This window comes from Puma concolor, chromosome A1 (genome assembly GCF_028749965.1).
Source record: "Puma concolor isolate L17-30 chromosome A1, mPumCon1.1.hap2, whole genome shotgun sequence".
In the NCBI taxonomy this organism is placed as follows: Eukaryota; Metazoa; Chordata; class Mammalia; order Carnivora; family Felidae; genus Puma; species Puma concolor.
The window spans coordinates 162,465,236-162,477,893 of NC_141667.1; the positions used below are offsets into that span (position 1 = coordinate 162,465,236).

General features: G+C 48.3%; 1 protein-coding gene across 2 annotated transcripts in view; it reads right to left on the bottom strand.

Annotated features, from left to right (window-relative positions):
- MYO16 (myosin XVI) overlaps positions 1–12,658 on the bottom strand; it is a 620,603-nt gene that overhangs the window by 56,978 nt on the left and 550,967 nt on the right. For both annotated transcript variants that reach the window (XM_086708430.1, XM_086708429.1), the window contains exon 32: positions 8,452–9,498. In XM_086708430.1, the coding sequence (XP_086564556.1) occupies positions 8,452–9,498 (1,047 nt within the window). The remainder of the gene's footprint in view (positions 1–8,451; positions 9,499–12,658) is intronic.

Sequence of the window (12,658 nt, forward strand, 5' to 3'; positions counted from 1 at the left end):
AGCAATTCCGGGGAATGCACCAATTCTCAGGCATCATGGTACAGGGCGGGTTTCACTGTAAAGCTGTGTAATGTCAGATGCAGCTCATGCCTGCCATTGTCTGGGCCCTGCATCCTGGAGGACCTAGTCACCTGAGTGCGGACCAAAAGAAACGAGATTGTTGTTTACTGTCTTATTACAATTACCATGTGTGACTGCAATAGGCCAGTGATTTGCAAATGTACAGAGGACGGGTATGAACGTTACAGATTTCAAGGAGAAACCAGAAAAAAGATGGAAGTAAAGCCAGAGCAGAAAGCACCCCGTGAAGCTTTGCACACAGCGGATGCCAGGTGACCGTTGTGGACCCATGGAACCGAGCACTGGATAAAGTGATATTGGATAGAGCCGGCTTTCAGGTAGTGTGAGATTTTCTAGGCTAATCTGAGGATTAATCATAAAAATGATTCAAGTCGGCATAAAGGACCTGAACGCTGGTAGGCAATTAAGAAATAGGTTTTCCTCGGCCAACACTCTTAAGGAGAGACAGACCATGGCACCGATCCAGCCCGTCTTTAGGAAAACATTCCATGCACCGTGTCGCTTCTAAGCATTTCTTCACAGAAGGAAGAAAACCCCAGGATGTTGTATTATGTGGCAATAATGAGATGCAGATTGTCAGGAAGGTCTTTATTAACTTGCTTAAGGAGAGCTGCTGAGAGCCTCCGAAGATAAAGCCCTGGGCTTCTCTTTGGAGCCCCCAGTGGGAGTTTAATTCACAATCCAGTAGAGAGATCCACAATTCACAATAGCTGCTTGCTTTAACGGGTTGATAGCATGAAAAATATTTACTGGTTATGAAAGATAATCCACTTCTGAAAAGACGACCCCCTTTTTTTTTTTTCTTCAGAATTCCAGGTACAATAGATTCTTCTCCCGCTGACAGTGCATCACAGAACATCCCAGTGGTGATGGCTGCTCAGCTGCCTTTGGCTCATTGCAGAAGTGACGAGCTATTCATGCAAGATACATGTCTCTGGGAAGACTGGTGGCTACAGACCCACAGCCAATATGTTCAGGTAATTTCCCATGATTCCCACTACTCAAAGGTAACTTCTTGATTGGGTTGATCTACATATTTAATTGCCACACCTCTCTTCTTGGTTTTGCTACCGGGTTTCAAAGGATAATGAAACACCACGGTCTAGTGAGCATACCATGGCTGTGAGACCTGTGAGCTTAATATTTCCCCAACAATTCCTTACCGAGGGGCCCTGAATGGAGGCCTGACGCTAGATTTTTGTCCAGACCTATTTCTAACTTCCGGCCATTACCTTCACCTGTTTCTAGGTTGCCATGATTCAGAAACTACTGAATTGCCGCTGCTTGTTTTCATTTCTTTTGTCTAGAACGGCACCAAGAGGCGAGTGATGGAGGCTTTTCTGGGTGCCTTTGTCCTATCCCAATCATGGGGGCAGCTGAAAAAAAATCACCGGAAAGGAAAAATATTCCCATCTCTTTTCCTGGTCATGAGTTCCTATGTAACTTTCAAAAGTAATTATCCTCTCGGACGGGGACTCTGCATCTTTTCAAAATCTCAATTGGTTTTCGAGGCTGACAATGGCCTCACGGAACAGAAATAGAAATCTCTCCCTGGTTTTGGAGAAAGAAGCCTTGTTTGATTCCTGACTCTGGGGCCTGTTAGTTCCTGTGATTATGGGAGAATCACTTAATCCCTCCAGGTTTCCGATTGCTCATTAGCAGAGGGGAATGCTGACACCTGCTTCACTGGCCTCACACAGGGCTGAGGATCTGGGGACAGAAGAGACTGTGCGTGCTCGGGGCAACAGGAAAGAACCGTCCACAAACATTGGCTATTAATATTATTAGCAGGATACCATTAACAGATGTTCCACAGCATTTCTGAGTATTTCCAGTTACACGAGGTCACATGCCCATACCTAGAACTGCTATTATCCGTCTGGTTCGTTTCCCTCCCCTGGCTCTTTGCACTCTTGTGGGGAAGATCCTAAGCGTTCCTGCTGAACTGCCACGTGACCAAGAGAGAGGATGGAGACCGTTCAGGACCTTGTCACGGAACTTCCAGGTGGAAAGCTCATCCTGCCTTCATCCCACGCAAGGCGACTAGTGCTTGCTGTTCCATCTCTGTACATTCTTTGCCCTTCACGACTACGCTCTGATGGGACCATGTACCCCAGGCTCACGTGTCTCTGCACACAGCGGGTCCCCTGGCTGTCATGCCTACTCCCCCACTTGTGCACCTGGATGGCCCCATCCTCTCCGGGTTGGGTACCACTCTCCCTGTTCGCAGGGCAGCCCTGGGGTGAGGTTCTTGCAGCCTCTCCGGCAGCCACTCACCAAGCACACCGTGTGAAGTGTCGTGAGAATCTGAGGAGGTCCAGGACCTCTCTCCACCAACAAGGTGTGAGCACAACCCTGGGGCTCACGGGCCACTGGGAGCTCAGTTAGGGACCCACCGATGGTTTACGACCTTCAGGCTAAAGCCTCTCTCTTCTCCTAGACTTTGACTCACTGAATTGGATGGGCCTGGCTGCCTCCGACAGTTGGTGAGAGGGCAGGGGCCGGATTTCTCCATTTCTCGACTCCCCGTAGCAAGCCCTGTACTTGCATTAAGTAAATGGGTTAGGGAATTAGCTCTACAAGTTAATGCAAGTCCCTTACGGGCCCCCGGTTGCACAATTTCCTTGTGTGAATTCTCGGGCATTTATAAAGAGAAGGTGATCTAAATGGTGGGAAGAATGTCACAGCCATTCACAACACACATTAGGCTTTTTAAAGAGTGTCCAACTGATACAGAGGACAGACAGCCCTGTGCTCGTCACACAGGTGGGTTGGCTGCTGACCAATTTATTAACACTGAAAGCTCATTTTTAAGCGGAGGTGAACCAAGTATTATCTGGGAAATTAGAAACACTACAAACACGTCCCAAACACAGAGGCCGCCTGTTCCTGCAGAAGGGCCAAGAACTTGGTGAAAAACATCCTTTTCTCCCAGAGAGGGATCTTCTTATGTCAAAGCTCAGCTCCCCGGCACTGGGAGAAACCTAGATGGCTCTTCCTCGCCTAATATCCACTTGCTTCTCGGGGATGCTAAGCTCATCTTTCCAAAGGACTTACTCATTTGGAAAATCAGGGACATTTAGTGTTAACTCCAGATGGTTCCAGAACGTGGAGGAATGCCTTGTTTCACGGGAAGGAGGCTCTTACGTGATGCAGGAAGGCAGACAGCAACGCATCAGTAAACTATGTGCCTGTCTGTCCACGCCCTTCATGGCTGTCAGGATGCCTCAGGCCACTCCCCTGCCCCCAGGAAGTCACCACGGAGAGAAAGCGTGCAGGGAGGGAGGAAGGCGAATGGCCCTGCACTGGACTGTGCTAGAAGTGTCTGCGTAGAGGCAGGAAGCCTAGGGGAGGCCAAGCCCTGCATCCCGTCACGGGAGGCAGAGACATGCATAAGGCGCACCCATTTCTTGTGCTGTGATCTCACCAGAACGCGTCAGAGATGAAATGAAGAAAGTGTCCCCAAATGGCAGCTCACAGACACCGTCCTTGAGCAAGTCACAGATCTCTGCCAGGAAGTGCACAACATTTCTGTGATTTCAAAGCATTCTTCTTGTTACTAAACAATGACTGAGTAGCTGTCCCTAACGTGGCATAGAAGCATCGAAACCTCATAAAATATTGATTTCAGAAGCACCTGTAGCTTGTCTTCTGGAACGTTGGTCTTTCACCCTTAGTCTGGGTATAATATTTAGAGATCCACACCTGTGTGTGTGTGTGTGTGTGTGTGTGTGTGTGTGTGTGGTAGTAGAAGGGGCTCCCTGAGCCAGCTGCCCACCTCAGGGGTTTCCCTCGAAGCTCCTGGGGAAGATCTCACAGGCCAGTAGTGTATTTTCGGTGGAAATCTAACCCCAGAGAATTATTCTGTCTCTGTCATGAAAACTGATGCCATGCTTTCCAGAAGCAGGTTTCTCTTACTCTTAGGAGCAGTGGATCATGTCTGTGAAGGCTGAAGTGGACGGAGTGGTCCGTACTAATTAAAGTGATTTAAGAATACATCTTTCATTTTTTTCTAAAGCACTTTCTAGAATAAATCTTTTAGTTTTTCTAAAGGACTTCAATAATAAAATATTTATAAATATTTATTGATAAATTGATTTGACATTGGAATGTACTTCAAAATCATCCAGTAGGGGTGGAGGGGCCTCGGGCGGGATTAGAGACGAAGCGAGACTGGCCGTGGAGAGAGTCCATTAATCTGTTCCCTCTGCTTTTGCATATGCTTGATGGCTTCCATACGGCCAACTTTAAAAAGAACTCCTTTTCAAACAAATGGCCCAATGGGATAATATATTAAACGGTGAAAATTCATCTAACACTCTGATCGGAAAACTCAAAATACTCTTTACTCAGAATGTTCCTGCAGGGAAATAAAGTATTTGAGATGAACAAGAATTTCCATTTGGCTTAGGTGATTCTCTTTAAGTAAAACTGCCTCGAGGGCTGCTTTTTTTCAGGGAGGCTTTTCACCAAATAAGTATTTAATAAACACCGACTATATGCAAAGAGATGTACAGTTTTTGTTGTTCTTTACATCATTTTTGACTACCTATTTATATCTTATGAACTATGGATGCACTATATCAAAAGTAATAAAACAATTTTTGTAAGAACATTCTGCAGATCGGACCCTTCCTTATTCAGCCTGGCTCTCCTCCTTTCTTCTCCAGATATGCTACATTTTTGCCCAACTCCTATCATCCTGGTCTTTTCAATGGGTGGAGAGAACAGCATGCTGACTTTATTTCATGTTCTAAAATAAACCCAACTAGACGCTGGACACCATTTGGTGCAATGGAGCACCCTAGTGGCCTACACCAGCCGATGACTCTCTCCCTTCATTTGAATTAAGTCTCATAATTTTTGAAACTGAGCAACTAGAAATAATTGGCATAATAATATTAGTCATATTATGACATCAGATGAAAAACATTTTGGGACCAAATGGGGTAATTGCGTCTAGAAAGGCACAGATAATTAAACATCCAGTCATTCTCAACGTCAAGGGCCAAGTGGCCCACATATGGTATTCCAAAATTGTATATACACCCCAATAGCCGTAAAGTGCATGTTTGGCATTTTTAAATTTACGTAACCACTTTCTCTACCCCAACCATATGGCTCCCACCTGCTGCGCCTCAGGTAAGCAAATGTGAACTTTCCAAACCTTGTCTTAAAGACAAGAGGTAGGTAAGAGAACTGCCCTGGCGGGTGATGGGGGGGGGGGGTGGGGGTGCAGAATCGCTGTGTGCTCAAGGCATGTCGATGTCTCTCTCCCAGATGGATGGGCGCAGGGCAAGGGGGTTCCTCTCTGTGCCTTAAGCTTCCCATCTGTGCAATGGGGATAATAGCAGCAGACAACTCTTCATCTCCGGAAAATTAACTGGGTTATTAAAACGGTAACTACAGGGCAAGCACTACAACCACTCACTGCTAATATCATTCCTCTCGGGCTATGGGTTCATCGCCACCCCCACCCTTCCGTCTGGATGTGCATCCTGCTCTCTTAGCATCTGAGTGACTTTGCACATCTCAGATCGCACACCCACTAGTCAACAGAACGTGAACGTTTTGAGGAAGATCATGTTTGTGAAATCCTACATCTAAGTCTGTGGAGCAGTGACGGAGCAGAATTATACACGGTAGGACTTCGTTACTACACAGGACTCATTGTACTTGATATTTTAACTGGAGATGCCCAGAGCGGGGTACTAATGATTACTAATGTAATCTCCTCAAGGTCACTTTCCAAAGAAGCGAGGGGAATATTTCCAACGCTTCTGCAAAATCGGCGGAACAATTTCCCCAGACCACAACCGCAAGAGATGAGGGTAATTAATTCAGGTGCCTGGAGGGTGAATTAGCCACCCACTGGATTATTTGGTAAGAAAGCCATTTCAGGTGAAAATACGGATATCTTTAAATATAAAGAGGATAAAGGAAAAGATTTAAAACCTTAAAGGGAAGAAGTCCCAAGACTATAGTAAATCATTAATAACAGCCATTCAATTCATTCAGAAGAAAATGGATTACTGACTTCAGGATCAAATTGTGTAAACCTTAATCATCACGTAGCAGCTCTAGTGATTAGTGCCAGCACGAAAAACTTTTCTCTTCCGCATCCTATGTCTCTTTTATTCTGCAAGAATAACCTGTAAGATCCCATGAGGACATGCCATGCAAACGTGCCAAGCTATTTCCCACATCACAGACCATCAAGAACTACCCAGTTCTCAACCGTTGTAGGTGGAACTCCTGGAATCTGGTGTGGGGGGATGACCTGGTCTCATATTGCTAAGTTTTCGGTTATGAAAACTATGGTGTTTGCACAGAAGCTGCCAATTCATGTGTTTATGAGAAAGTCGTAAATGGCTCAAGCTATTTTTTTTTTCAAATTAAGAGTGTTTTGTAAAAGCGCACTGTAGAAAAATAGATATTTTGTAATTTTAGGCTTGCACTAACAGTGTTGTACTTGAGGGCTTTTGAATTTTTTTTAATGCTTTTATTTATTTTTGAGAGAGAGAGACAGAGAGAAGGAGACCACAGAATCCAAAGCAGGCTCCAGGCTCCGAGCTGTCAGCACAGAGGCTGACGTGGGGCTCAAACCCACAAGCCGTGAGATCATGACTTGAGCTGAAGTTGGACGCTTAACCGACTGAGCCACCCAGGTGCCCCATACTTGAGGTTTTGATACGTGTTCTCAAATACTGGTTCATGCCACCGCAGGGAAATGTAATTAGCAAATTCACACACCACGCCGGAGGCCTCACTATACCTCTCACTATGCTAAGTCCTCAGCTCAGAGATTTCCAGAAGACCAATTGTGTCTAGAAATCCATTCACTTCACTTTCGTCAATCAAGTCAAGAAGAATTCACCCAATTCCTAACTCCAGTAAAATGAGCTGTATGTGGTTTTAATTAACTTTTAGTTCTAAAAGCAAATATTAATTTGTTCCTTTAATGCTTTGCTCTTAGATTCCATTTTGTTCCTTCGAATACAATATATGACTCGTGAAATTCAAACATTCCTCTACCTACAAGGATAATTTCATTTTTTAATGGGTCTATCCTTAAATTGTTAGCAAAACAATTCGCATATTTTTTTTGAAAAATGAAGAGGGAGTAAGTTATTGAGTCATTTGCTAAGTATTCCTACCTTGATCTACTTGTCACTTACTCAGATTGCTTTCTAAATATTTTAGAGTTTTTGTAATTTTCCTGAACAGAAAAGTAATTTTCCTAATCAAATGATGAAAGCTAACATGTTTATATATTTTCTTTTGGAGACACAGCAGGTTCGCGTGTCCATAAAATGTCAACATTTTATTCCCACTCCTACCACTTGACCCGAAGAAGGCATTTAACCTCTTCACCTTGAAGTTTCCCATCTCAGTCTGTAAAGCTAGGATGTCAATGGTTTGCCATTTACCTGGAGGGGTGGGTATCGATGGCATTATGACAAAAGGGACCTGTTACAACTTCCTTAGACAGAAGATATGAACGTATTTCTTCCTTAAGATACAACACATTGGGAAATATTTTGGTTTTGTATAAAAGCCTTAGAATGTTTTTTGGAAGATGAATACATTAGTTGCGATTATTATGAGAATCTGTTCCCCGGGGGGACCTGGGTGGCTCAGTCATTTAAACATCCAACTTTCAACTTGGGCTCAGGTCAGGTGTTGTGCCCGCCTGAGTGGATGGTCAGTGCAAACCCCACTCTAGGCTGAGTTACTCAATGAGAAGATACAGGTGTTAACAGAACTGCGTTAAGATGTCCCTGGGGTGGTACTCGAACCGAAGAAAAATCATTCATCCGAAGCAATACAAAGGCGAGCAGCATGCAATCTAAGGTTGTGAATGGACAGGTGGTCACGTGGAGTCACCTCTGCCCAGGACCCTCGGGCACTCGTGGTGAGCTGTGAATGCAGCGGGAATCGGCAATGTGATGCTACAAAAATACCACTTCCGGGTTATCACGAAGCATATTATTAGAGAAAAGAGCACCAGCTCAAGCTCAGTCTTGCTCTAACACCTTGAAGTCACTAGACTTTGCTGATCCCAGTTTTGACACTATGTATTTTCATATCACGAGGCTTTATATGCAGAATGGAAATATTCTTACCCCCTTGACCATATTGGCTGCACAAGATGTTTTTAAGTGGGCATCTGCTTGGAATGGCCACTCGGTCCCCCGAAGCCGTGTTTAAGCAACAGACAAGGATGTGCGCGTGTGCAGGCACGCACACCCGTGTGCTATGCACCCCGGCGCGGGTTCCTCTTTTGCCTGCCTTCGGGGTCCCCGATTCTCCTCCCTGCGGGTTCCTCTCCGCCTACCTCCGGGGTCCCCGATTCTCCTCTCCGCCTACCTTCAGGGTCCCTGATTCTCCTCCCGGCCGCCGACTTGCGTAGCAAGCTCCTTCCGGAGTTGAAGAGGCTGGTCAGCTCGTCCAGGGGGCTGCTGAGGGCTCTGCAGTTCGGGGGGCTGTAGGGCACCGGGGAGGACGGGCTGGCGCTGGCCTTGCGGTGCTCGGGCCTGGTGGCCCTCCCGGGGGAGTAGGGGGCCTTGGGGAGAGAGCTGCACGCACCCCCCGCGGGCGCAGAGTGGGGCGGCTGGTGCGCCCTGGGCGCGTCGGGGCCGGCTGTCGCTCGGGCCGCGGCGCCCACGGGCTCCGGGGGGAAGGCGAAGTGCGTGGGCGGCCGGGGGGTCGGGGGCGCGGGGGGAGGCGGCGGCGTGGGGGGCGAGCCGCCGGGAGCGGGCGGGCCGGGGGACGCGGGCCCATCCCCGTCGCTCTTGGGGTTCCTGGCGTGCTGCGGGGACAGCGGGCTGGAGCCTTCGGCCTGCACGGGGTACTTGAGGTTGGTCTCCAGCACCGGCAGCTTCTTCACCTCCAGCGGCGTCAAGGGCGACTCGTCGGACGCCGGGGAGCAGGTGACTGGGGTCGGGGGGAACACCAGGAGCGGGGGGCGGTGAGGGAGCAGGTTGGGGAAAGGGGCCGGGATGTCGCATGCGTCTCTGCAGGACCCGGCGGCCAGGCAGCCCCCGTCGCCCTCTTCCCCGGGGACGGGGTTCCGACTGTCACTGGGCAGAGCTGGGGGCGACGCGGACGCCTCGGGGGGCGCGAAGTACTTCATCTCCTCGTACACGGCCTCGGCCTGCTCAGGGCTGCCGGCGCGGCCCAGCATCTCGATGTACACGGGCTCGGGCTCGGGGTCGGGCTCCGGCGGGGCGCGCGCGGGGGGCGCGGGGGGCGCGGGGACCCCGAGGGCGCACCTCGGGCCTCCTCTGCGCCGCGCGCCCGCGATCTCCTCGGAGGAGCCGCTGAGCTTGGTGTTGGGGCTGCGCTTGGGCTTGCGGGGAGGAATCTTCTTCATGGTGCTGTAGTCGTCGCTGTGCGGCCTGGGCCGGGTCAGAGCTGGAGGGGGCACAGGGGAGGGACGCAGGTGTCAGCCAGGCCCCCTCCTTACCCCGGGGTCCCACCGCGAGCACCCCGCCTGCCTCCCTCCGCCCTCCAGAGCCCTGGACTCCCAGCGAGGAGACCTATCCAAACCCCGCAGCTGGAGGCCAAGTGTACCGGTTGAGGAAGGCGTCAGGTGGGCAGCGAGGTGGCCCGGGATGGTCAGCCACCTGCACAGGGGAAGGGCGAAGCCCTGGGGAGGGCCTTTCAGATCTGCTTTCTGGAACATACTCTGCCTGCACTCCTCGGGCCTGATACAGCTGTGAAGTAAGTGTGGACTGAACCGACCCTCCCCAGGACCGGCAGGGACCTTGGCTAGTTAGTGGCATATGGATGCTTCCTGTAGGAAAGGCCTCGGCTCCTTGTGAATGGTATACGGGTGACAAAACACCAACATGTCCTGGGGAGATTACTTTCTTAGAAAGGACTTTCTAAAAAAGATGCCAAGGGTGAGTTTTACAATTAACCAGTATATTTGAATCCTTAACAGAAGCACATATTTAACGGGAATCAAGATACAACATGTCACTAGGAACTTCTAAGTGGAAGGGGGTGCCGGGCTGGCTCAGGAAGAGCCTGGGCCGCTTGATCTCAGGGGTCAGGGTTTGGGCCCCACGCTGGGCTTAGAGATCACTTAAAAAAAAAAAAAAGGTAAAAACACAAAAACAAAAACAACATCTAAGATGGAAACTTCTTATTTTTTTAAATTATTTCAAATTTTTTTAACATTTATTTTTGAGGGGCGAGGGGAGACAGCATGAGCAGGAGAGGGGCAGAGAGAGAGGGAGACACAGAATCCAAAGCAGGTTCCGGGCTCTGAGCTGTCAGCACAGAGCCCTACACGGGGCTCAAACCCACGAACTGCGAGATCATGACCTGAGCCCAAGTCATAAGCCCAACTGACTGAGCCACCCAGGCGCCCCGCCCACTGAGGCGGAAACTTCTTGTTGAAACAGGAGATATTTAGAAAAACAATGAACGAAGAAGAAAAACTATTTAAATATGACCCCGACATTTATTAAAGGCTAATTTTTAAAAATTCCAGGGGTGCCTGGGTGGTTCAGTCATTTCTGCACCCGTCTGGATCTTGGCTCAGATTTGTGAGTTCTCACAGTTTGTGAGTTCCAGGCTCACATCTGCCTCTGTACTAACGGCGTGGAGCCTGTTTGGGATTCTGTCCCTCCTCTCTGCCCCTCCCCCGTTTATGCGTGCATGTGTGTGTGCGCCCGCTGTCTCTCTCTCTCTCTCAGAAAAAGTAAATAAACCTAAAAGAAATGAAAAACTTCCAAAAAAACTTAAAAAAAAATTTTTTTTTTCAACGTTTATTTATTTTTGGGACAGAGAGAGACAGAGCATGAACAGGGGAGGGGCAGAGAGAGAGGGAGACACAGAATCGGAAACAGGCTCCAGGCTCTGAGCCATCAGCCCAGAGCCTGAAGCGGGGCTCGAACTCACAGACCGCGAGATCGTGACCTGGCTGAAGTCGGACGCTTAACCGACTGCGCCACCCAGGCGCCCCCAAAAAAACTTTTTAAAACATATTTTTACTATACATTGTAATCGTGTTCTTGTTCACTATAATGGCTCTGGAAACCGAGATGTTAATTTTAAAAAACTGCAGACAGTGTTGCTAAAATAGCAAAAGTTCTCAAAAATCTTGAACTATTTGATTAATGTGGTCTTTTATTCTTCTGAAGGAATCCTTCATAGAAGCACAGCTAATTCTGCTGAGTTCCTGAGCTGTTCAGAGCAGCCAGGTTTTCTGTCACATGCACGTATGGACAGTGGATTTAGGTCCCGGTGTGTTCTCTCCTTCCTGCAGTCATTCATTTTGTCCTGCATTCCAGCAGCACTGACTGAGACACATTTGTGAACACGGACAAAATGTTCCCTACCTTCTTCTGCCCTGGTGGGAGGTGCAGACAATACAAACAGTAAAAACAGACAAGTAAATATGCTCACACGTTGGAATGTGCTACATGCTAGGACCAAGAACAACAGGTCACAATAAGTGGTCAGAGAACTGTGTGTGTGTGTGTGCGCGCGTGCATGTGTGTGTACGTGTGTGTGTGTGTGGGGGGGGGATGGCAAGGTGCCAGCTGTGAACTTGAAGGAGGTCATGGGCAAGTCTCTCTAAGCTCCAGTAGAGTCACACACAAAATGATGATATCAGTAATTATCTCAGAGGAATAAAAAGGAGAGATATTGTATGTGAAGTGGCCAGCTCGTGCTCTGGCACACTGTAATCATGGACCAAATTGGGGGGGGGGATCGAAATGAGAAAGGAAAAGAACAAAATTAATTTTCCAACCCACTGGACATCTTTGTAAGCCAGTATTATACAGGGTTCCCCAAAGAAGCCAACTTTTAAGAGCAGAAAATACCAAACATGCATAACTCCGTAATTCATGAGCATTATTCCAAAGGCTTTCAATGTGCTAAAACACAGCAGCTCATAAGCTTCTAGAAAGCTAATGAACCAAACACATTTTTAACATTAGTATTACAGAATTGTTCGGAAGATTTGAATAATTTAAAGGATTTGTGGCAGATTGTATTTGCCAAAACTGGCTTCAGTGGTATTTTCAACCCCACATGCTCTTCCAGAACCTGGAAGCCAGGAGGGCCTCTGTGACTGCCTGCCCCTGATGAATAAACTATGACAAAGGGGAAGCCACCTGCCTTCTGAGGCTGGATCATGGGCAGTACAGCTTCTGTCTGGCTCTTGCACCCTTGGGACACATCTTGGGGGCCCTGATCTTTATGCATGACATCTGTCTACCCTGGAGCAGCCCTGCTGTGGAGCACATGTGTGGAGAGGCCACAGAGATGAAAGAAATACTGGGGGACCCCATCCGCTGGGGCCCTCAGCTGTCTGGGTTTCCCCAGCCTAGACACCAGAAATATCTAGTGAACTGAGTCTTCTGATGATTCCACACCAGCCACCATCTCACCACAGCTGTGGCAGAACCAGGAGGTGGCTTTGTTGAGCCCAGCCAGCTGCTGAGAGAGAACAACATCATGCTTGTTATTTTAAGCCACTGGATTTTGGAGAGGTTTGTTATATGGCAATAGAAAGCTACTGTAGATATCGGTACCTGGAGGGTGCTACTATGAG